Below are 26,722 nucleotides of genomic sequence, written 5' to 3'. Positions count from 1 at the left end.
AGCTGAATGGTTTGTTTTTATGGAAATAGAACCTGTCATACACTATTTTATGACCTTTTTTTTTTCATTTAACGTATCATGGACATCTGTACAAAATATGTAAGTACGTGTGTGTGTGTGTGTATACATGTCTTTTAAAAAGATTCTAACATTCCCTAGGAATATCTAGTCTATGTAGTTTTAGGAAGTTGTCAAAACATAACCCAATCCAGCTGATCTTTCAGACCTGAGGTCTCTTTTCCTCTTGCTAAATGTGTCCTACCCAAAGTGTTTCATCTTTCCAAACAGCACCCTCCCCTTCTGGCAAAATGCTCCTCCTCCTACTTCATATGGTCCTGCTGCAGACAGCAAATCACAAAACCCACCCCTCTGGCCACAGAGGGAGCACCTGGTGGAGATGTCTAAGAAAATACTGCTGGCATGTGGACAGATGCAGAAATGGGAGGCAGAGACTAGGGATACTGATGTGCTCCAAGGACGTGGGTGCAATTCCTAGTGGGCCCCATTCCTACAACACTTCCTTTGGTTCTGTGAGTTACACCAGGATTTGTAAAAACACACAAAACCTCCTTTTTTGCTTAAACTGGTCTGAGTTGGGTTTCAGTCCCTGGTAGCCAAGAATCCTGACTAAAACACTCACCCTTTAGAATACAGCTTTCTCTTGAGTACTGCTTAACCCATGGATGAAAAACATTTCCTTCACAGATTTTTCTTTTTCTTTTTAATTTTCAAGAGCTAAAAATAATAATAATCCCATGTTGGGGATTTGTGCTTGATTAGTAGAAAGTTCTGAAATACTTCCATGGATAACACTAGAGTGCAGCTTCCAGCGATGCTTTAATTCTCCTAGGGCTACTTCGCTGGCAGAATAATGTAACTGTTGTATAACCATGTTCCACAAGAAAGGGGAAAACTTAATTACCACTTGGTTTCTTCATTGGAACTGCCAAAATGGCACCAGCTCAATGTTTCTTCCTATTAACACTGTTAGGTTACCATCCATGTTTTTAGATAAAGTCAATACAGAGACAGTCAAAAAATCAGTCTGGATTTATGTAATATACTTATTCATTTCTATTTTTGTTTTCAGATGAAATTAACATGAAAAGATATTCTTAGTTCACATGTTACCCCAAGCTGTCTATGAAAATATAGTTAGGGAAGGAAGAGTCAAGAGGGTGGTGTGGGACGACGCAGAGTTAGCGTCCCCCGGCAACTAGGGCACCTGCCCGCTGCTGGTGGGCGACTCTGATGCCCAAGGAGACAGGAGGAACCCCAAAGTGAACCGGTAGGACGTAGCGGGGCTGAGGGCAGAGAAGAAGTGGAGGTCAGATAGGATTGACGCCCCCGAGGCTGGTGAAATCAGGAGAGGCAGGCAGGAGGGACTCTCTGGGAAGAGTGGGAGAGGAGCAGAGGGGGATCACCTGGCCCACTTGGGCAGGGGAGCCTGCTGAGCTCCCAAGCCAGTACCCACCCTCCAAACCCCCTCCAGGCTGCGTCGGTCCTTGGGGACATAGGAGGGAGGCTAGGGAGATCAGTAGAGGCAGGCGAGAGGGGCCCTCCCAGACCAAAGGAGAGGAGAAGAGGGCGTCTGCCCCACCCACTCGAGCCCAGGAAGCCTGCTGGGCTCCCAGGTGAGGTCCCCTACCCTCTGAGACCAGAGGTGGGGGGCACACCTGGGTCCCTTCTGTTCCTTGAGCCTAAGCTCCACGCCCCCACAGCCCCCAGGGCCTTTCCCAGCCCCACCGGTCCTGAGCATTGGCCCCGCCCACTACCCAAACCTTGCCTTTGCTTAGGCCCTGCCCTCCACAGCGAAGGCCTTCCCCGCCCCCACTTTTTTTTTTCTTTTCCCTCCTCCACTTTTTTTACTATTGTGGTACTGATGTACCTTCCAGTTGTTATGCATCTATAATTTTATTTTTATATTCTTCCTAACATATCTGTCAGTTTCCTAGGCTAATTTTATTTTTTACTTTGTTATTGTTCTTTTTTGTTCGTTTTATTTATTTGTTTTTGCCACCCCAGGCAGCTTGTGGGAACTTAGTTCATGAGCCTGGGGTCGGGCCGAAGATCCTGTGGTGGGAGGTCTGAGTCTGAACCACTGGACTAGCAGAACCTCAGACACCACGGAATATTCATCCAAGTGAGGTCTCACGGAGTTCCTCATCTCAGCACCAAGACCCAGCTCTACCCAATAGCCTACAAACTCCAGGGCTGGAAGCCTCAGGCCAAACAACCAGTAAGACAGAAACACACTCCCACTCATAAAAAAAAAAAAAAAAAAAAAAATGAGATGGCAAAAAAATATGTCACAGAAGAAGGAGCAAGGTAAAAACCTACAAGACCAAACAAATGAAGGGGAAATAGGCAATCTACCTGAAAAAGAATTCAGAGTAATGATAGTAATGATCCAAAACGTCAGAAATAGAATGGAGGCACTGATGGAGAAAATACAAGAAATGTTTAACAAAGAATTAGAAGAACTAAGGAACAAACAAACAAAGATGAACAACACAATAACAGAAATGGAAAATACACTAGAAGGAATCAAAAAGAGAATAACTGAAGCAGAACAAATAAGTGAGCTGGAGGACAAAATGGTGAAAATAAGAGCAGAATAAAGAAAAGAGAATGAAAAGAATGGAAGACAATCTCAGAGACCTCTGGGACAACACTAAAAACACCAACATTCGAATTATAGGGGTCCCAGAAGAAGAATAGAAAAAGAAAGGGTCTGAGAAAATATTTGAAGAGATTATAGTTGAAAACTTCCCTAACATGGGAAAGGAAATAGTCACCCAAGTCCACAAAGCACAGAGAGTCCCATACAGGATAAACCCTAGGAAAAACACACAAAGACACATATTAATCAAACTAACAAAAATTAAATTCAAAGATAAAATATTAAAAGCAGCAAGGGAAAAACAAAAAACAACATTACAAAGTAATCCCCATAAGGTTATCAGCTGATTTTCAGTGGAAGCTCTGCTGGCCAGAAGGGAGTGGCAGGATATACTTAAAGTGATGAAAGAGAAAAACCTACAACCAAGATTACTCTATCCAGCAAGAATCTCATTCAGATTTGATGGAGAAATCAAAAGCTTTTCGGACAAGCAAAAGCTAAGAGAATTCCGCACCACCAAACCAGCTATACAACAAATGCTAAAGAAAATACTCTAAGTGGGAAACACAAGAGAAAAAAAGGACCTAGAAAAACAAACCCAAAACAATTAAGAAAATGGTCATAGGAACATACACATCAATAATTACCTTAAACGTGAATAGATTAAATGCTCCAACCAAAAGACACAGACTGGCTGAATGGATACAAAAACAAGACCTGTATATATGCTGTCTAAAAGAGACCCACTTCAGACCTAGGGACACATACAGACTGAAAGTGAGGGGATGGAAAAAGATATTCCATGCAAATGGAAATCAAAAGAAAGCTGGAGTAGCAATACTCATATCAGATAAAATAGGCTTTAAAACAAAGAATGTTACAAGAGACAAGGAAGGACACTACATAATGATCGAGGGATCAATCTAAGAAGAAGATATAACAATTATAAATATATATGCACCCACATAAGGGCACCACAATACATAAGGCAACTGCTAACAGCTATAAAAGAGGAAATTGACAGTAACACAATAATAGTGGAGGACTTTAACACCTCACTTACACCAATGGACAGATCATCCAAAATGAAAATTAATAAGGAAACAGAAGCTTTAAATGACACAATAGACCAGATAGATTTAATTGATATTTATAGGACATTCCATCCAAAAACAGCAGATTACACTTTCTTCTCAAGTGCACATGGAACATTCTCCAGGAGAGATCACATCTTGGGTCACAAATCAAGCCTCAGTAAATTTAAGAAAATTGAAATCATATCAAGCGTCTTGTCTGACCACAACACTATGAGATTAGAAATGAATTACAGGGGAAAAAACGTAAGAAACACAAACACATGGAGGCTAAACAATACGTTACTAAATAACCAAGAGATCACTGAACAAATCACAGAGGAAATCAAAAAATACCTAGAGACAAATGACAATGAAAACACGATGATCAAAAACCTATGGGATGCAGCAAAAGCAGTTCTAAGAGGGAAGTTTATAGCTATACAAGCCTACCTCAAGAAACAAGAAGAATCTCAACTAAACAATCTAATCTTACACCTAAAGGAACTAGAGAAAGAAGAACCAACAAAACCCAATGTTAGCAGAAGGAAAGAAATCATAAATATCAGAGCAGAAATAAATGAAATAGAAACAAAGAAAACAATAGCAAAGATCAATAAAACTAAAAGCTGGTTCTTTGAGAAGATAATCAAAATTGATAAACCATTAGCCAGACTCATCAAGAAAAAGAGGGAGAGGACTCAAATCAATAAAATTAGAAATGGAGAAGGAGAAGTTACAACAGACACCACAGAAATATAAAGCATCCCAAGAGACTACAACAAGCAACTCTATGCCAATAAAATGGACAACCTGGAAGAAATGGACAAATTCTTAGAAAGGTATAACCTCCCAAGACTGAACCAGGAAGAAATAGAAAATATGAACAGACCAATCACAAGTAATGAAATTGAAACTGTGATTAACAATCTTCTAGCAAACAAAAGTCCAGGACCAGATGGCTTCACAGGTGAATGCTATCAAACATTTAGAGAAGAAATAACACTCATCCTTCTCAAACTCTTCCAAAAAACTGCAGAGGAAGGAACACTCCCACACTCATTCTATGAGGCCACCATTACCCTGATACCAAAACCAGACAAAGATACTACAAAAAAAGAAAATTACAGACCAATATCACTGATGAACATAGATGCAAAAATCCTCAACAAAATACTAGCAAACAGAATCCAACAACACATTCAAAGGATCATACACCATGATCAAGTGGGATTTATCCCAGGGATGCAAGGATTCTTCAATATACACAAATCAATCAATGTGATACACCATATTAACAAACTGAAGGAGAAAAACCATATGATCATCTCAATAGATGCAGAAAAAGCTTTTGACGAAATTCAACACCCATTTAGGATAAAAACTCTCCAGAAAGTGGGCATGGAGGGAACCTACCTCAACATAATAAAGGCCATATACAACAAACCCACAGCACACATCATTCTCAATGGTGAAAAACTGAAAACATTTCCTCTAAGATCAGGAACAAGACAAGGATATCCACTCTCAGCACTGTTATTCAACATAGTTTTGGAAGTCCTAGCCACAGCAATCAGAGAAGAAAGAGAAATAAAAGGAATACAAATTGGAAAAGAAGTAAAACTGTCACTGTTTGCAGATGACATGGTACTATACATAGAGAATCCTAAAGATGCCACCAGAGAACTACTAAAGCTACTCAATGAATTTGCTAAAGTTGCAGTATACAAAATTAATGCACAGAAATCTCTTGCATTCCTATACACTAATGATGAAAAATCTGAAAGAGAAATTAAGGAAACACTCCCATTTACCACTGCAACAAAAAGAATAAAATAACTAGGAATAAACCTACCTAGGGAGACAAAAGACCTGTATGCAGAAAACTTTAAGACACTGATGAAAGAAATTAAAGATGATACCAACAAATGGAGAGCTATACCATGTTCTTGGATTGGAAGAATCAACATTGTGAAAATGACTATACTACCCAAAGCAATCTACAGATTCAATCTATCAAATTACCAATGGCATTTTTTTACAGAACTAGAACAAAATATCTTAAAATTTGTATGGAGACACAAAAGACCCCAAAGAGCCAAAGCAATCTTGAGGGAAAAAAACAGAGCTGGAGGAATCAGACTCCCTGACTTCAGACTATACTACAAAGCTACAGTAATGAAGACAATATGGTACTGGCACAAAAACAGAAACACTGATCAACAGAACAAGATAGAAATCCCAGAGATAAACTCACGCACCTACGGTCAACTAATCTATGACAAAGGAGGCAAGGATATACAATGGAGAAAAGACAGTCTCTTCAATAAGTGGTGCTGGGAAAACTGGACAGCTACATGTAAAAGAATGAAATTAGAACACTCCCGACCACCATGCACCAAAATAAACTCAAAATGGATTAGAGACCTAAATGTAAGACCGGCCACTATAAAACTCTTAGAGGAAAACATAGAAAGAACACTCTTTGACATAAATCACAGCAAGATATTTTCTGATCCACCTCCTAGAGTAGTGGAAATGAAAACAAAAATAAACAAATGTGACCTAATGAAACTTCAAAGCTTTTGCACAGCAAAGGAAACTATAAAGAAGACGAAAAGACAACCCTCAGAATGGGAGAAAATATTTGCAATGAAGCAACTGACAAAGGATTAATCTCCAAAATTTACAAGCAGCTCATGCAGCTCAATGTTAATAAAACAAACAAGCCAATCCAAAAATGGGCAGAAGACCTAAATACACATTTCTCCAAGGAAGACATACAGATGGCCAAGAAGCCCATGAAAAGCTGCTCAACATCACTAATAGAGAAATGCAAATCAAAACTACAATGAGGTATCACCTCACACCAGTTAGAATGGGCTTCATCAGAAAATCTACAAACAGCAAATGCTGGAGAGGGTGTGGAGGAGAGGGAACCCTCTTGCACTGTTGGTGGGAATGTAAATTGGTACAGCCACTATGGAGAACAGTATGGAGGTTCCTTAAAAGACTAAAAATAGAATTACCATATGGTCCAGCAATCCCGCTACTGGGCATATACCCAGAGAAAACCATAACTGAAAAAGACACATGCACCCCTATGTTCATTGCAGCACTATTTACAATAGCCACGCCATGGAAGCAACCTAAATGCCCATCAACAGACGAATGGATAAAGAAGATGTGGTAAATATGTACAATGGAATGTTACTCAGCCATAAAAAGGAACGAAACTGGGTCATTTGTAGAGACGTGGATGGATCTAGAAACCGTCATACATAGTGAAGTAAGTCAGAAAGAGAAAAACAAATATCGTATATTAACACATATATGTGGAACCTAGAGAAATGGTACAGATGAACTGGTTGGCAGGGCAGAAGTTGAGACACAGATGTAGAGAACAAACATATGGACACCAAGAGGGGTAAGCGGCGGGGTGGTGGTGGTGGTGGTGTCATGAATTGAGCTGTTGGGATTGACATGTATACACTTATGTGTATAAAACTGATGACTAGTAAGAAAAAATAATGCAAACCATATATGGTTTTTATACAATTTAAATAAAAACTCTGATTTGTAAAGGAAGATTATACAGCTTTTGAGGACATGGGTTGGAATGCTTTTTAAATGTAATTAACCTAAACTAAGCCAGGCAAAGGAAGACTAATACTGCATAGAATCACTTATATGTGAAATCTTAAAAAAAAAAAAAAAAAAGAAGTCAAAGGCTAGAAACAGAGCAGAAAAGTGGTTGCCTGGTTGGGGGGTGGGGGAAATAAGGAGAGGTTGGTAATAGGGTACAAAGTTTCAGTTATAAGATGAATAAGGTCTGAGGATGTGATGAAAAACATGGCAACTGTAGTGATAACACTGTATTGTATGATTGAAATCTGCTGAAAGAGTAGAACTTAAATATTCTTACCTCCCCCCCAAAAAGGATAAATACGTGAGGTGATGGATGTGTTGATTAACGAGATGGGTGGAATCCTTTCACAATGTACACATACATCATATCACCACGACGTACATTTTAAACGTCTTGTAATTTTATGTCAAATATACCTCAATAAAGCTGAAAAAAAAAATTCTTCCAACAAACAAAAGTCCAGGACCAGATGGCTTCACAGGCGAATTCTATCAAACAGTTAGAGAAGAGCTAACACCGATCCTTCTCAAACTCTTCCAAAATATTGCAGAGGAAAAACACTCCCAAATTCATTCTACAAAGCCACCATTAACCTTATACCAAAACCAGAAAAAGATAACACAAAAAAAGAAAATTATAGACCAATATCACTGATGAACATAGATGCAAAAATTCTCAACAAAATACTAGCAAACAGAATCCAACAGCACATTAAAAGGATCATACACCATGATCAAGTGGGATTTATCCCAGGGATGCAAGGATTCTTCAATATACACAAATCAATCAATGTGATACACCATATTAACAAACTGAAGAATAAAAACCATATGATCATCTCAATAGATGCAGAAAAAGCTTTTGACAAAATTCAACACCCACTTATGATAAAAACTCTCCAGAAAATGGGCATAGAGGGAACCTACCTCAACATAATAAAGGCCATATACGACAAACCCACAGCAAGCATCATACTCAATGGTGAAAACTGAAAGCATTTCCACTAAGATGAGGAAAAAGACAAGGATGTCCACTCTCGCCACTCTTATTCAACATAGTTTTGGAAGTCCTAGCCACAGCAATCAGAGAAGAAAAAGAAATAAAAGGAATACAAATTGGAAAAGAAGTAAAACTGTCACTGTTTGCTGATGACACGACACTATACATAGAAAATCCTAAAGATGCCACCAGAAAACTACTAGAACTAATCAGTGAATTTCGTAAGGTTGCAGGATACAAAATTAATGCACAGAAATCTCTGGCATTCCTATAAACCAACAACAAAAAATCAGAAAGAGAAATTAAGGAAACACTCCCATTTACCACTGCAACAAAAAGAATAAAATACCCGGGAATAAATCTGCCTAAGGAGACAAAAGATTTATACTCAGAAAACTATAAAACACTGATGAAAGAAATCAAAGATGACATACAGCTGGAGAAATATACCACGTTCTTGGATTGGAAGAATCAATATTGTGAAAATGACTATACTACCCAAATCAATCTACAGAGTGAATGCAACCCCTATCAAACTAGCAATGGCATTCATTCTTCACAGAATTACAACAAGATATCTTACAATTTGTATGGAAACACAAAAGACCCTGAATAGCCAAAGCAATCTTCAGAACAGAAAATGGAGTTGGCGTAATCAGGCTCCCCAACTTCAAACTATACTACAAAGCTACAGTAATCAAGACAGTATGGAACTGGCACAAAAACAGAAATATAGATCAATGGTACAGGATAGAATGCCCAGAGATAAACCCACGCACATATGGGCATCTCATTTATGACAAAGGAGGCAAGAACATACAATGGAGAAAAGACAGCCTCTTCAGTAAGTAATGCTGGGAAAACTGGACAGCTACATGTAAAAGAATGAAATTAGAACATTACCTAACACCATACACAAAAATAAACTCCAAAGACTTAAATGTAAGGCCAGACACTATAAAATGTAATATGTAATGAAGACTTAAATGCAAGGCCAGACACTATAAAACTCTTAGAGGAAAACATAGGAAAAACACTTTTTGACATAAACCACACCAAGATCTTCTTTGACCCACCTCCTGGAGTAATGGAAATAAAAACAAAAATAAACAAATGGGACTTAATTAAACTTAAAAGCTTTTGCACAGCAAAGGAAACCATAAACAAGACAAAAAGACAACCCTCAAAATGGGAGAAAATATTTGCAAATGAAACAACAGATAAAGGATTAATCTCCAAAATATACAAACAGCTCATGGAGCTCAATATCAAAAAAACAAACAATCCAGTTAAAAACTGGGCGGAAGACCTAAGTAGACATCACCAAGGAAGATATACAGATGGCCAAGAGGCACATGAAAAGCTGCTCGATATCACTAATTATTAGAGAAATGCAAATCAAAACTACAATGAGGTATCACCTCACGGTGGTCAGAATGGCCATTATCAAAAAAGTTAGAAACAATAAATGCTGAAAAAGGTGTGGTGAAAAGGGAACCCTCCTGCACTGTTGGTGAGAATGTAAATTGATATAACCACTATGGAAAACAGTATGAAGGTTCCTTAAAAAACTAAAAATAGCACTACCATATGACTCACAATCTCACTATTGGGCATATACCCTGAGAAAACCATAATTCAAAAAGAGACATGTACCACAATGTTCACTGCAGCACTATTTACAATAGCCAGGACATGGAAGCAACCTAAGTGTCCATCAACAGATGAATGGATAAAGAAGATGTGGCACATATATACAATGGAATATTACTTAGCCATAAAAAGAAATGAAATTGAGTTATTTGTAGTGAGGTGGATGGACCTAGAGACTGTCATACAGAGTGAAATAAGTCAGAAAGAGAAAAACAAATACCATATGCTAACACATATATATGGAATCTAAAAAAAAAAATAGTACTGATGAACCTAGCTGCAGGGCAGGAATAAAGAAATAGACATAGAATATGGACTTGAGGACATGGGGTGGGAGGGCAAAGCTGGGGCAAAGTGAGGGTAGCAGTGACTGGACATATACACTACCGAATGTAAAAGAGTTGGCTGGTGGGAAACAACAGCGTAGCACAGGGAGACTGGCTCGGTGCTTTGTGATGACCTAGAGGGGTAGGATAGGGAGGATGGGAGGGAGGCTCAAGAGGGAGGGGATACAGGGACACGTGTATGCATATGGCTGAGTCCCTTTGTTGTGCAACAGAAACTAACACAGTATTGTGAAGCAATTATACTCCAATAAAGATCTATTAAGAAAAGAAAGTTAGAAAAATCTTAAAGCTCCTTAATATTTCACAGTCTTACCAAAAATTAACAAAAAACAAAGGTCTGCCCTGGAATACAGACTGTGGGGAGTCAGGATAGTTCTTTCCACCATGGGCTGGACCACTGGATTCAATATCCCTGTGAACCAAGTTTCTATGAAACGGGAAAGGGTCCAATCAATTCTACACCTTGGGTTTCCCAGACATCCAGTGACCAAGGGCAGAACTCACTCTTGTGCCATAAGATGACTCACTACTGTCCAGGAGGAACAAAATAAAGACCTATAACAAGATTACAAAATACCAAAGCCTGTCCCTTTCCCCTGGGCAGCAGATTCTATTTGCTGGTCAAATTGTTATAGCCTATTTATTTAAAAGACACCATGTCAGTGCTGCCTTTGCCAACCTCATTCACCTCTTGGTCTCTTCTGCATCAGGGGTCCCCAATCCCTGGGCCATGGACTGGTACAGGTCCATGGCCTGTTAGGAACCGGGCCGGACAGCAGGAGGTGAGCGGCAGGCAGGCGGGCGAGCGAGCGAAGCTTCATCTGTATTTACAGAAGCTCCCCTTCACTCGCATTACTGCCTGAGCTCTGCCTCCTGTCAGATCAGTGGCAGCATTAGATTCTCACAGGAGCGCGAACCCTACTGTGAACTGTTCACGCGAGGGATCTAGGTTGCACTCTCCTTATGAGAATTTAATGCCTGATGATCTGAGGTGTAGATGAGGCAGTGATGCTAGTACTGGGGAGTGAGTGCAAATACAGATTATTAGCAGAGAGGTTTGACTGCACAGGGACCATAATAAATCAATTACTTGCAGACTCATATCAAAACCCTATCAGTGAGTGGCAAGTGAAAACAAGCTCAGGGCTCCCACTGATTCTGCATTGTGGTGAGTTGTATAATTATTTCATTATATATTACAACGTAATAATAATTGAAATAAAGTGCACAATAAAGTAATGTGCTTGAATCATCCCGAAACTATCCCCCCCCCAACCCGTGGTCCATGGAAAAACTGTCTTCCACAAAACCGGTTCCTGGTGCCAAAAAGGTTGGGGACTGCTGCTCTACATCATCCGGATCAAATACCGCCATTCTGGATATATAATGCCCACTTTCTTGTCTGTGATTTCTCTATGGGCAAGAATATCGAAAACATTCACTGGAGGAACTCTAAACTCTCCTTTTGGCTTCTAAAATTTCTATTCTTTTCTATCACCATAACTTGGTTTAATCCTTCCATAGTGCCCCAAGTAACTAAACCTACAGTTCACATATGCCAGCTAGACAATTTATCCTAAAAACAACAACAACCCACCCACCAACATCTGGATTTATATTTTAGGGCCACCTGAGCCCTCTCAATCCCCTAGGTGTTAACCTCTTCTTGGATGAGTGCTTTCAGCAGAAAGAGAATCAAGAAGTCCTGGCAGCTATAACTTGCAAATCATAAAATAAACTTCCAGGGTGTAAAAAACCATCATTTCCAGCTGTTCTTCTAACAAATGCTCTAAGTATTTTAAATTGAGTGAGAAGCCAAGAGGACAGGGAAACAACCCGGAAATTAGGACGAGTGGGACACTGCCCCCACTTCTAGACTGAAGGAACAAAGGGAGGAAACAGAGATAACTGAACCCAAAGCCTGAGATCAGCTGCAGGAGCTGAAAGAGGTAGGTCTGGCCAAATGGAACTGGAATAATGAAGGAGATACTAACCAGGGTAGAGAGAGAGAAATTCCTTGGCTCCTTCCTTCCTCCTCCCCTACAATCTTGCCAGAATTCTTCCTGTCCAAAAGCAGCCAGAGGCCAGCTGACACCAGAGCTTGGGAAATGTGGCCTGCAGAGTTCTGCCCTTCCACCATACAAAGCAAAGCAGGAGATCCATCTGACAGCAAACTAGTCAAAGACCAGCACAGGAACCCTACAGGACTGCAAAATTTACCATGACTCGAGATATCAAAGGGGAGTGAGGGCCAGTTACTGCTGAGGGGCAAACACAGGGATCAGAGCCCTGTCAAGTTAGACAGAGCTGGCCAGGAAGCGAGAACTAGAAGCTCAAGCTAGGACAGCCTCTTGGTGTGGACCCAGTCACATGACCATGGCTTACCCAACAGGACCTCTTTTCTCCAGTTGGGCAGAGCTATGGGCATCTCAGGGTTGGCAGACAGGATGGATGGCAAGCAGACTAGAAGGGATACAGGAGAACACAGTTACAGGTGACAATGTACAGATGAGGCTCTGGAGGGATATACCCTGGAAAATGATATGGATCACTGTCCAGAAGGGCCTGGGGGGAGTGGGTAGTCAAAGGGGACTGTAGCCTTATCTATGTTGTATCTCTCCTTTTTAAAGGGGAGAATATGGAATTTTATGTACAATTTAAAAATACTGTTTTTAAGAAGGAAGAAACGAACAGGCAAAAGTACAGTTCTTCCTCCAGCACGGGAAGGAAGATGAAGGAGAGTTAAGAAGACTTTGGAGGTTAAGAAGGGAAGGAAGCTGGGGCAGCTAACTGTCTGCCCTCCCAATGAGAGAGAAGTACCAATTCCCCAGGAATGACCAGCTTTTTCGCCCTTTCATCATAAAACAAAACTTTATATTTGAAACCAATTCAGCTTCTAATTAAGAGCAACCATGGTTACTGCTTCTGAAAAAATTGCTATTTTCAGAGAGTGCCGTGGTTTCTGTGGAGTAGATTCAACACTTTATTTCCAAGAAATGAGAAACACAACATTTAATTTTGTTTAGCAAGTTTAATAACTCACTATTATTACAGGTTGGGGATCAAAATGAAGCGAATACTTCAGTGTAAAGAATCTAAATGACAGTAACTAGACCCAAAACAGAAGACCTCTGGGAATGTGAGGCAGGTAAATCAGGCAGTTTCCAATCAAAATACTGGACTAGCAACTCAATGTCCCTTTCAAATTACATCTGAGAGGATAAGCCCTGGAAATCTACTCTCTACTTTCAGATGCTCCAGAGATTAGAAAATCTGAAAACTAAATGCCATGGGATGCATTCTCTGGGCACTTCATAAACACTTGTTTGACTGACTGGCCAACTGAAAGCTGATGAAACGTATATTATGGTTCACTTGCTAAGAACTCCCCTCACTTCCTGATATTTGTGGGTAATTGCATTATGATCATGCAGCTGCCAGACACATAGCCTCAATTTCCTTCCTCCTCCACAGGGAATAGCAAAAAGGCCCAAGCGGAAAACACTACTTGGGCAGTGCCCTGCGGTGTTCTGCCTGAGACAAATTACTCAAGGTCCAACTCTGTGAGGGGGACTTGGCAGCTTGATGCTTTAATTGCCCCGCTTCTGGCCCAGAAGGTGCTGAGGAGACCAGTTGAGGTGGGAGGTGGGTAATTTTATTTTCTAACCATCTGTGCATACAACATATGAAAACACAACAAAATCACCATATGGTGCTAAACTTTAAATATGTCATCAGACATTGTATGAGTTTAAGAAGAAACCGATTGGCACTGTGGTCTTTTCTGACTCCTGAAAGAGAATAATTTATCTCTGGCTTCAAGTGGTCCCTGCTTAAACATCCAAACCTCAGGACTACTGTATTACTGCTATTATTAATTGGGTTACACTGGAAAATTGCATTATGGTTTTTAGAGTTTTCTCATTGATCACTGCACATGAACCCTGCAACAAATCTGTGAGGTAGGAGGCGGGTGGGAGGCCACTGCCACTGACTAAAGTCATAGATTCCTGATCAACTCATCAGCCCCAAACCACCTCCCTCTCCACTTGCCAAGTCCACATGTAATTTACTTGTATGCCCAAGGCCTGGTCAACTTTGTAACTTTAGGTTTCCCCAAGAGAACTGTGATGATCATGGCCTCAGGCACATCTCCATTGACTACAACAAGAACGTGGGGGACCCCAATGATCTGCTTACACTCTTGTCTCATTTCTCTCCTTTGCACAACTTATTTGCTGCTATAGGAGGAAACCAAAGTAAAAGCAACCTTGAACTTTCCAAATCATCATTCTTGTCCATTCTCAAACCCAAATTACAATCTGTGGGCTGGCGGGCTCACAAAATACAAGGACAAACCACAGACTGGGAGAAGACATTTGCACTGTATTTAACTAACAAAGAATCAATAATCCAGACCATATAAAGAACTATATGAGGGACTTTCCTGGTGGCACAGTGGTTAAGAATCCACCTGCCAATGCAGGGGACACGGGATCGATCCCTGGTCCGGGAAGATCCCACACGCCGCAGGGCAACTAAGCCCACGAGCAACAACTACTGAAGCCCACGTGCCCTAGAGCCTGCACGCCCTACAGCCCGTGCATCACAACTACTGAGCCCATGTGCCACAACTACTGAAGGCCACGTGCTGCAACCACTGAAGCCTGTGAGCCTAGAGCCCGTGCTCTGCAGCAAGAGAAGCCACCACAATGAGAAGCCCGCACACAGCAATGAAGAGTAGTCCCTGCTCACCTCAACTAGAGAAAGCCCGTGAACGGCAACTGAGACCCCCACCACCAAAAAAAAAGAACTATATGAACAGTAAGAAGAATATGAAAAAGACAAACAACCCAAGAGGAACTTGGCAAATAATGTGAGCAAGCCAATCAGAGAAGAGGAAACTTAAATAGATTAAAAAATAGCTTCACTAGGACAGAACTCAGGAAAATGTAAACTGAAAACACAATTAGACGCCATTTCCCATATATCAAATTAGCAAAGATTTAAAAGCCTAACATTAGTAAGTATTGTCAGGGATGTAGGGCTATACGAAATGCCATTTATTTCTGGTAGGAATATAAATTGGCACCAACATTTTGGAAAGCAATTTGGCAAGACACATTTATGCTGAGGAGTGTACACTCTATGACCCAGCAATGCCACTTCTCCCACAGGCTAACAGTCAGGTGCAAGGATGTTCATTGGAACAAAAATCTAAAACAACCTAAAACTCTATCAATGTGAAAATAGATAATTAAATATTGTCATAATTATACAGCACTTAATGGATGAACTATAAGCACTTATAATGGATGAACTATAAACTACTGTGTATTTTGAACTGACTCAAAATACACAATACTACACACAAGTGTGTATGTATCCATAAACAATACATAGAATACATGAAAACATGAAGGCAAAGGATAGACACTAGCTTTTTTTTTAACTGAAGGACTGGAATCTGATTGTGGAGAGGCACAACTGTATCTGCAACATAGAAGAAAAAAAGCTGAGATTAACAAGATTAAATGGTAATATCTATTATATCAGGATGGCGGGTCTGAGTATTTAGAATAATGTTCTCTGTATTCCTGTGTTGGAAATGTTTATAATTTTTTAAAGTATCATATTTAAACTAAAGAGGATACAGCCTACCTAGGGAAAGTGGATAGAGAAAAAAAAGAGAAGGCAGTCTAGAACAGAATATGAGGTAGGGTAGACAAATCCCTCGAAAAACACAAATTAAAACTGACACAGAAAAAAAAATCAGAAGATCTGAATAGCCTTATATCCATTAAAGAAATAGAACTGCAATTTAAAAACTTCCCACAAAGAAAGCTCTAGGTCAAGATACCATCACTGGTGAATGCTATTGAACAATAAAGAAAGAAATAACACTAATAATACACAACACTTTCAGAAAATGGGAAGAAGGGAACACTTCCTAGCTTGTTTTATGAGGCTAGCATAAACCTGATATTAAATACAAAGATATTACAAGAAAAGAAAATTGCAGGTCAGTGTCTTTCAGGCACATAGGGATATTGACAAATGAATACAGCAATATATACATTCAAAAAAGTACATCATGACCAAATGAAATTTGTCCTAGGAACACAACGTTGGTTTAATATTTCTTAAAAATCAATCAACATAATACATCACATTAACAGATTAACGGAGAAAAACCATGTATTGTCTCAATAGATGCAGAAAAGGCATATAACAAAACGCAATACCCATTCATGATAAAAATTCTGAGCAAACTAGGAATACAGGAATAACCTCATTGCACTGCACTCTGCTTTACTGTACTTCACAGATGCTGTGCTTTTTACAAATTGAAGGTTTGTGGCAACCCTTCGTTGAGCAAGTCTATTGGCACCGTTTTTCCACAGCATTATTTTTTAATAAGGTATGTACATTTTTATTGTTTTTTTTTTTGTTTTTTTTTTTGTGGTACGCGGGCCTCTCACTGTTGTGGCCTCTCCCGTTGCGGAGCACAGGCTCCGGACGCGCAGGCTCAGCGGCCATGGCTCACGGGCCCAGCCGCTCCGCGGCATGTGGGATCTTCCCAGACCGGGGCACGAACCCGTGTCCCCTGCATCGGCAGGCGGACTCTCAACCACTGCGCCACCAGGGAAGCCCTGTACATTTTTAAAAAGACATAATGCTATCACACACAACAAACCACAATATAATGTAAACATTACTTTTATATGCACTGGGACCAAAAAATTCCTGTGACTCACTTTATTGCGATATCCACTTTATTGCAGTGGTCTGGAACAAGACCCACACAATCTCTGAGGTCTGCCTTTAAAGCAGAACTTTCCAACCGGATAAGAGTATGCAAAGATGGAGTGGAGCAGGAAAACCTTGTGGAGTAAACTGGGAGGAAGAAACCAAGATGCAGCAAAAAAACCTGGAGAGTGGGTCTCATGCCAAGAGCACAGTCTTTCACAGAGGGGGAAATGGTCTACTGTATTACATGCCACTGAGGTGAGACAGGATGACAGAGACACATCCAGGGAGGTCACTGGTGGCCTTGAAGAGAGCAGACTTGGTGCAAAGGTCACTCCACTTTTTACTTCTCATCTACTGTTCTTATGTGCGTTAGAATGACTTCCATATCTCCATTCAAGAATTAAGCAAATCAGGGGGCTTCCCTGGTGGCGCAGTGGTTAAGAATCCTCCTGCCAATGCAGGGGACACGGGTTCGATCCCCGGTCTGGGAAGATCCCACATGCTGTGGAACAACTAAGCCCACGCGCCACAACTACTGAGTCTGTGCTCTAGAGCCAGCGAACCACAACTACTGAAGCCCGCATGCCTGGAGCCCGTGCTCTGCAACAAGAGAAACCACCGCAACGAGAAGCCCACGCATCGCAACAAAGAGTAGCCCCCACTCTCTGCAACTAGAGAAAGCCTGCATGCAACAACCAAGTCCCAGTGCAGCCAAAAATAAAGTAAATAAATTAATTTTTTAAAATAATAATAGTAATAAAAAAAAGAATTAAGCAAATCAGGGACTTCCCAGGTGGTGCAGCGGATAAGACTCCGTGCTCCCAATACAGGGGGCCTGGGTTCAATCCCTGGTCAGGGAACTAGCTCCCACATGCATGCCACAACTAAGAGTTCGCATGCCACAACTAAGGACCCACATGCTGCAACTAAGGAGCTGGCGAGCCGCAACTAAGGAGCCTACTGCCACAACTAAGGAGACCATGTGCTACAACTAAAGAGCCGGTGAGCCACAACTAAGGAGACTAGCTGCCACAACTAAGGAGCTCACCTGCCACAACTAAGACCCAGCACAACCAAATAAATAAATAAATCTTAAAAAAAAAAAAGAATTAAGCAAATCTACCAACAAATGAACAAATTATAAAAAAAGGCAAGCTTACTGAATTTTTCCTAGGCCTACTGACTGATTTTGAACCTAAGACTCCAATACTACTATATAATACAGTAGAAAGGCTGGTGTTTGGAAAAGCTGGTGCCCAAGGACTGTGTACCAAATGAATTAATCAATACACACCTCAGACCTTGCTATTGCAGAGCAGATATTCCTTCCCTCCTTAGAGTAAGGATCACTGAACCTGACCTGAATCCCAATCCCTGGGACTAGTCCTGACATTGGGAAAGAAGGATTTTAAAACAACAGGAAGCTCAACAGGCTTTCACACTGTTGACCATTACAGAGATTTGCTTCTTTTTTGCCATTACCACTTAGAAATGGCTGGACAAGTTTTCATCATATTTGGCAGTTATCTTGGGGATGATCTGACTTAAATATGGGCTATGAAAATTAACAAGAAATTAAGTTCAAGAGAGCCTGGAGGATACCCGCCCCCCTCCAAGATAGCTTATCATCTTAAAGAAAGCAACTGAAATTGAGGAACAGAGGGAACCCTAGGTGCCTGCTAGTCACAATGACTAAGATACCATAAACCAAATAACAAAGAGTGGTTTCAGGAACCAACCGAGTCACAGGATAGATAATACAAATAGCAGGTGATGATTTTCAGTCTAGTTGCTTCTCAGAAGGCAACTCCATGCAGCAGGCCCCAAGCAGAAGAGAGCAGATTCATTTATTAAATGAATTAGATTTCATTTCATTTATTAAATGACTTCACAGAGTAAGTCAGATCAGTATAAATAATAATCAGGGCTACCACTTATTAAGGGACTATTATGTGCCAGACACATGTACTATCTCATTTAACCCACACAACGACCCAGGAAGGAAGAATAATTATTATTATATTATTATCCCTATTTTAAAGACAAGGAGAGTGGGATTCACAGACATTAAATGACTTGTGCAGGGTCACTCGGTGAGAATGTGGTACAATGGGGTTCAAACCTGGGTTGCCCAGTCCCTGGGTCCAGCCTGACCTTGGGCTTCAGTTACTGTAAGGGATTCCATTTTGTCTTTTGGGGCTAAGCTGCCTGCAAGGGTCCCAGTATCTCTGGGCCTGGGGTTATGCCTTGAGCCTTCTCTGTAACGTTTCATCCACCCAAGAGAATTAGAGTCCCACCTACACCCCCTCAACCACTTATCTGCTAATGTACCATAAATGTACAGTTTTGCTGTAAAAGTTTAATCTTCAGCAACTGGCCTGTACTCACTAATTTTCCAAAATAAGTTGGCCTAAGTAAAAAAAAAAAAAAAGATAAATCTAGTTGAAGAAACACAGATATCATACTTCATGACAAGAGCCAATTTATTCTGCACCACCTCTTTCTAATAAACATTGCAGAAGTGATGGAAAGCAGCATCTGGGAAAAATAATACCTGGCATAGCCCAGGGAGACATCCCTTGTAGAAGGCAAATCTCTGAATTTGACAGTAAAAGTCATTAACTCTTCAAGTGACAGAGACATTATACCCTGACTTCCTTTTTAGGAATACTTCTTGCTGCCAATGTCAGTTCAGCACAAATTTTCAAACCAATTATGACAATGGATTCACGTACCTTTCTAAAAGAAAATCTTGATAAAGGACTGGGAGGGGGCAGATACCCTTTATATAGACCCTGAGAGGTTAATAATAGCAACAGCCAGTGGGAGTGCCAGTAAATGTTTAACAATCAACTCTCTGGCAGAAAAAGCCCTGATTTGTAGGCTTTGCTGATTTCCATGATGTAAATACTCCCACCATGGTGGATTTCAAGCTACTAAGATGACAAATAATTAACATGAAGTTGGACAGACATGCCCACAGCTCTCAGGAGCTGGTACAAGCAGGCTCCAGCCCTCCACTGGTGATGCTAATATTTACTGGTTACGTACTTATGTGCCAGCTATGTGCTAAGTGCTTCATAGTCATCCTCTTTCAATCCTTGTAACAGTCCAATGGGCAGGTACTATTTTATCCCCATTTTACAGATGAGAGAAAACTAGGTATTAGAGACGTTAATTTAGTAATTAGTCAAGAGTCGAATAGCTACTAAGTGTTAAGGGCTAGCATTCATATTCTGGCCATCTGGTTCAATGGTACATGCTCTCAGCCCCTCTTTGATCCTGCCTCTCTCTGTAAGGTGTTAAAGAAGCTGCTATGACCATTGCCACCTCATCTTACAGATGACATGTTGGTAAAGAGTACAGCGCAGGCTCTGGGGTAACTGGCAGTGGGGTGAAGGCATCTACCAACATCACACATGCAAGGGTTCTTCTCCTCCTCTCCCAGGAAATTTCACCTTGTCCTTCAAGGACAGATGCTCCCTCTTTAGCGGAGCCTTCCCCAACTCCTGCAGAGCTGTTACTCCCCACATATTTTTTTGTTAGGAAAATTTTACTTTTTCCATTATAAAATAAATACATGCTCATTAGCGAATACAGAAAATATCAAATACAAGGAGAAAAATGTCTTGTGGTCCCACTTCCTACTCACAGCATTTGTTCCTCATTTCTACTACTGGATTCATTCCCCTGTTCAATGTTTGTCTATTTATGGGTGTCAGCCCCACTGGACTGTGAACTCCTCCTGAGGAGATATCATGTGGTACCCACATTTGTAACCTCCTTCCACTGCATCCACACCCCACCTCCCTCCCTAGCACAACATCCAACACCTGGCTGCCCCCCAATTAATCTGGATGCTTTATTATGTCCTCCAATTCATGAGAGGAAACCCTGAGCTTTTCACGTTTATCTTCAAAGCTGTCCTAATCTTAACTAAGATTGGTTTTCTTCCTTTGTCCTACATTCTTATTGCTCTGAGTCAGGCAGGAAAGTGCTATTCCAGCAGGCATCTTGCCTTACCTGCATCCCTCTCATCTTCTGGAAGCGTGCAATGGTGTCGCTGATGGTGTACACACGCACGTGGCCCATGTGCAGCTTGCCGGAAGGATAAGGGAACATGGAAAGCACGTAAAACTTGGGCTTTGATTTCTAGGAAAGAATGACAAAAAAATGACAATGAGTATTTATTAAGCATTCACAGGGAAACCTGCATGCACATAATATTTTGGCATTTTACTCAAGGTAATAATTTAACATTTTTAAAAGTTCTCTTTTTAAAAAACTGTTCCCATAAGGTAAACTGACAAAAATGCCTAATACCAAAATTCAAAGCCCTGGCTTAACCTAAAGAATATCCAAAATAATGCCAAACAACCTCAAAGTCCTATTACCCATATGTATTTTTAAATCTGTCTTTTTCTCTTTTAAAAGTTTCTCTTTTAGGACAGCTATCTAGGTCTTAAAGAACTATATGTTTTTCCAAACGAAGCTCTGACACATATGTCCATATAATTCAAGGAAACAATAGTGAATCACAGAGATGTGACATGTCTAAAAATGGAGCCCCTCCCTAAATTCCCTGTAGCTGCATGCAGACTTGGATTGAACAGTATGTGCAGGGTACTCAGGCACCGGTTCAGGTCCCGGGTTTCTCTGCTGTATTGTGAGCTTATCTTTCAACAGAAAAAGTTGAAATGGTAAGGTAATGAGAAAATTTTAGCCAGGTTGCTATTTCCCAGGGGGTGATCTACAGGCAGCCTCAGGCCAGGGTTACATAACTCTCCAACTTCCAAAGACGCGGCTTCATCACTAGAAACACAGAAAAAACAATGTTAAATGCATTGGAACAGAATGAACACAGGGCAGGAGGTCCTCACTGGAACACTGACTTTTGGCACCTTAGTTCTTCCACAGTAAAATGGTGAATGCTGTCAAGAGTTTGTGCACATGAGGGGACAAGGCTCCACAGGAAAGGTGGTATCATTTAATTGATTCCTTACTGGGGACCTATTGTTCAAGGGCAAGGACCATGTTTTAGTCATCCCTTACCCCCAACCCCACCTTCCCAGCTGCCCACCTCCCAGTTTAATAACTGCTGGATAAATGTTTGTCGGCCTTTGTGCTCTGAAGCCTGATAACAGGCCTCTGCAGAGCACTTCACCAATCCTGTCCAGGTGACAGGAATGTTACCCCTCTCCAACCTTAAATCCTCCCATGGGGGAGAAGGGGTGCCTCTGAAGAAAGGAAGAGAACAGGCAACTGCTTCTGTTTAGTCACTAAGGGTCTGGACTGTCTGATGTTATCATTACTTTTTTGCCACCTTCTATTTTTCTCTTCCGGTCCTTACTCCCTTCCGTGAGCTCTACTAGAGTTCTTTAAGGCTTTGCTTCTTCAAAATTAATGAAAACAAATGCAAGACAGAATATTCATAACCATTCTTTTGGGTATGTGTGTGTACTGGGGAGGTATTTTTTGGTTAAGTATTTGCATGACTGATAATTGACAGCCAACTGTAATCAGGGGAACAGAAGAAACCAGAAATCAGATTCTTTCCAAATCTCATTCGACCCTTTGCTTTACACTTCCTTCAGCAAAGAAGGTAAACAAATCTTTAGCAGGGCCCCTAAAGCGTGGCAAAACAGACCAGAGTGGCACTTTTCTCTGTACTGCCCATCTTCTGGAAATTACCAACTGAGTGGTAAGTAAAGCTGCCTGAAGGAAGAGAAGGGAAAAGTGAATAAATAAGAAGTTTGGATAATACATAAACTTGGAAATCTGGAATACTGAAGTGACAGCTGCTGTTGATTTCTAGAAATGGATGGAAAGCCCCACATTGATCATGCACTTTAATGTGGATCCATAACTCTTAGGAAAACCTCAGGAGCATGAGAGAGGACTTGAGATTCAGGAGTTAGTGGGGACTCAGGACTTTCCTTCTTTAAGAAGGCAAGTGACAGACAATCCTCTCAGCTTGTAAACAAATCCCTCAAAGGAAGTACAAGACCTCTTTCTGATACTTGGTGCAGAATTGGAAATAAGCAGACTATCCACTCGATTCAAACATTACTCATTGCAATGGATTAGGCCTACTGCCTTTTCTTTGGGAATTTTTAGGGACATGGGAAAACAGCTGTTACAGAGTTCTTTGAGACCTGAAAAAAACAATAAAATCCTTGATATAAACTATTTCTAGTTTTTCATTTTAAAGTTTTTACATTAAACCTATTTTTTATTATAATCACTTTGTTTTTATTATAGTGACATACATTTTAAAATGATGTTTATTTAACAATGTTGCCCCAAACATTTTCCACATATAGCTTCTTCATTAACATATCCATTTTGTATGTCTATCCAACAAAGATTAAATTTATAGCAAAATCGAGGGATTCATTATATACTAGCTAAGCGGAACTACAAAACTGAGTTTACAGAATATATATATAGAAAAGTATTGGGCTTCCCTGGTAGCACAGTGGTTAAGAATCCACCTGCCAATGCAGGGGACACAGGTTAGAGCCCTAGTCCGGGAAGATCCCACATGCCACAGAACAACTAAGCCCATGCGCCGCAACTACTGAAGCCCACGGGCCTAAAGCCCACGCTCTGCAACAAGAGAAGCCACCTCAATAAGAGTCCCGCACACCCCAACGAAGAGTAGCCCCCGCTCGAAGCAACTAGAGAAAGCCCGCATGTAGCAATGAAGACCCAACACAGCCAAAAATAAATAAATAAATAAATTTTTTTTAAAAAGAAAAGTATTGCTAGCAAAACTCTTTACTATTCATGAATATTTTTATTTATTGCAGAAAAGGTATTCAGCTTATTGCCTGCCCCTGCCTTTTGCTTTTCTGTGTGAATTAAGTCATTTTCCTCTGTGACAATGAAATGAGTTCTATCTCTGGGAGTGGCAAGAAGGAATTATGGGAGTTTATACTATAATTGAGTAGGAATCTGATTGAAAGGGTAATTTTCACAATTATATAAAAGTGTAAGAATTTAAGCCTTTAAAAGAAATTAAGATTGGAAGCGATAGAAAAAGGATGGTTTTTATAAGTGGGTCCTATTATTTTTGTCAGCTTCTAACATCAGGAGAAAGATAACTTTTGCCTCTTTATAGATCATGCTCTGAAGCTGTCGCTGAGTCTAGAGGATGGAGGGGAAAGGACCACTCAATAGAAGCCTGCAGCCTGGGATCTGGTCGAGCTTTGACACTAGCTGTGAGACCTTAGGCAAATTCCTTTGTCTTTCTGGCCTCGGTTTACAATCTGTAAATCAAAGGCAAGGCAAAAGAAGGTTCCTGGTGAAAGCATGAGTTTAGAAATCAAACGTGTCTGGGTTTGAGTCCTGGGCTCTGCCACAAGTGAGTTGTGCATCTCCACAAGTTATCAAACCTCCCTCTGAGCCTCTTTTCTTACCCTCAAAATGAGGATACTACTACTCACCCCTAGGGTTGATTCAGGATTAAAATGAGATGATAAATGGAAAGATGGTGGCTGACATAGTAAAATGCTCATTAAATGGAAGTTCTTTTTATAACGATGATTATGATGATGATGGCAAAATATTCAGCATCTAGAAACTCATTCAGGTGGATTTCAAATGTAGCTAATACCAGAGGGAGGTTGATTATAGATTCTTCAAAATCCACCAGCATCTAGTCATATTCTCATTCCTGACAAAGACACACCACACATTTTTATCCTCTTTCAGTTTATAAAATGGGTTCAGTCATATCTTCTCATTCGATTTTCAAAGCAATTCTGTGAGATAAACAATGCAAAGAATCTGAGGATCAAAGAGGTTAAACGATGCTGATGAGATCACACTGATTTGGGGGCAGAGCCAGTATTACTGCTCAGGCTCCCGATCCAGTGCTCTCTCCACTTTGCTGTTCCCTGATTCAAACCCTCATAGAATGCCACCAGGGGATCACCCAAAATGTCCCTCAAGCTATTTACCCAACTAGTGAAACACAGTTTATTTTGATCCATTTAAGTTTTTACACAACCATACGCTTAAGAATGCAATGTCACAAGAACAAAAAGCTACAACTTCAAAATGTTTGGAAGTGACTAAATCTAAACCAAAAGAAAAAAGAAAAAAAGCTAATTTTATGCTCCTCATTGAGAATTAAACTGCTCCCCAAGGTCTGCTTCCAAAATACATTTAGTTACATTAGTCTCGTCATGTTGCCACAAAGAATTTTCACTTCCTAATGAGGTAAAAGTCAAGCTTTCATTGTATAATTATGCATTATATTTAAACCTTGCTTTTTATCATTTCACGTGTTACACACTACATCTCTTTAAATACCAGATTTTCTTTGTAACTAATGCCGAAAACCATCCTTCAGTTTAATACAAATAGCTACCCACCCCCATTGTTCATAATGATCAATCTCATAGAAAGAACGAGTCTGATAAGAATGGAGAATCAGGAAAGGCGATTCAAGCAGTGTCATCTTGTGCAGATATATATTTACTCAACTGCTTGCCTTTGGCCTAATCTCTTTAATTAAACATAAAGGGTCAGCATTATTTTACTGGTAACTATTATGAAAGGATGGTCAGAATTTAAGAGTAAAACTCTATTTTATAGTGCTGTGCTCTGATCAGATTCAACATTTCATGTAACAAATCACATCTTCCATTTGTCATTTTGACCAAAATCTAGAGGTAAGGGTTAATGCATCCAAGACTGATCCCCAGCAGGCTGGCCTCCCAGAGAAGGAGCTGGCCTCCAGCAGAGCACTCCATGGAAAGTGGCTACAGCCAAGCGCTTAAGACAATTAATTCAGGTAGAGCGCTGAGCTGGTACAGACAGACCAGAAGCCAACGGTCCACTAACTTATATAGCTGTAACCATGAGGTTGGACCCCAGTCCAAGATCACAACTGGGAAGGGCTGGTACCTCCCAAGCCATGATGGCAGAATAGGGCTGGAGGCCAACATCATGGGAGGGGAGAGGGAGGTACTTCTCAGAATATGCAGGAGCTTAAAACTTCCACAGCTGAGGGGCCCAGGTGCCTCTCCTAAAATCTCCTATCTGACCCTGCTGGATCCCTGTGTGCTGCCCCACCATGCAGTGGACCACAGAGGACCTGACATCTGCTGTGGCTCCTGTCTTGATGAGCTTTCCCAGTAAATGCTGCTCCAGAATGCCCAGTGTGGCACCATTTGCATGCACCTTATTTGTATGTGCACCACACTGAAACTTCTCCAAGCACCAAGCTGGTCTCATCCCAGTTACCCCTCACAAGCATCCTGGGAAGCAGCACTTACTATTAACAATGCCCATTTTAGATAAAAAAAAGTTGAAGCCCAGAGAGATTCAGAAATTTGGTTCAATGTCACATATACTCAATAACTTATTTGAATTCAGGCAGTCTCACCCCAATCCAAGCCCTTAGTCCCTCTTCTCTACCCTTTCAGCGTCTCTTAGAATACTCATGGGACTTCCCTGGTGGCGCAGTGGATAAGACTTCAAGTTCCCAGTGCCGGGGGCCTGGGTTCGATCCCTGTTCAGGGAACTAGATCCCACATGCATGCAGCAACTAAGAGCTCGCATGCCACAACTAAGGAGCCCACCTGCTGCAACTAAGACCTGGTGCAACCAAAAA

At 40.7% G+C, this 26,722-nt stretch overlaps 1 protein-coding gene across 1 annotated transcript in view; it reads right to left on the bottom strand.

The window, feature by feature from the left end:
* LARS2 (leucyl-tRNA synthetase 2, mitochondrial) overlaps nt 1-26,722 on the bottom strand; it is a 163,842-nt gene that overhangs the window by 136,787 nt on the left and 333 nt on the right. Inside the window, exon 2 of the mRNA XM_007463898.1 lies at nt 21,121-21,249. Within this exon, the coding sequence (XP_007463960.1) occupies nt 21,121-21,249 (129 nt within the window). The remainder of the gene's footprint in view (nt 1-21,120; nt 21,250-26,722) is intronic.

This window comes from Lipotes vexillifer, unplaced genomic scaffold (genome assembly GCF_000442215.2).
Source record: "Lipotes vexillifer unplaced genomic scaffold, Lipotes_vexillifer_v1.1 scaffold1227, whole genome shotgun sequence".
Taxonomy (NCBI): Eukaryota; Metazoa; Chordata; class Mammalia; order Artiodactyla; family Lipotidae; genus Lipotes; species Lipotes vexillifer.
Note: the sequence above shows the minus strand (reverse complement) of the source record. Positions and strands in the feature narration are given on the sequence as shown.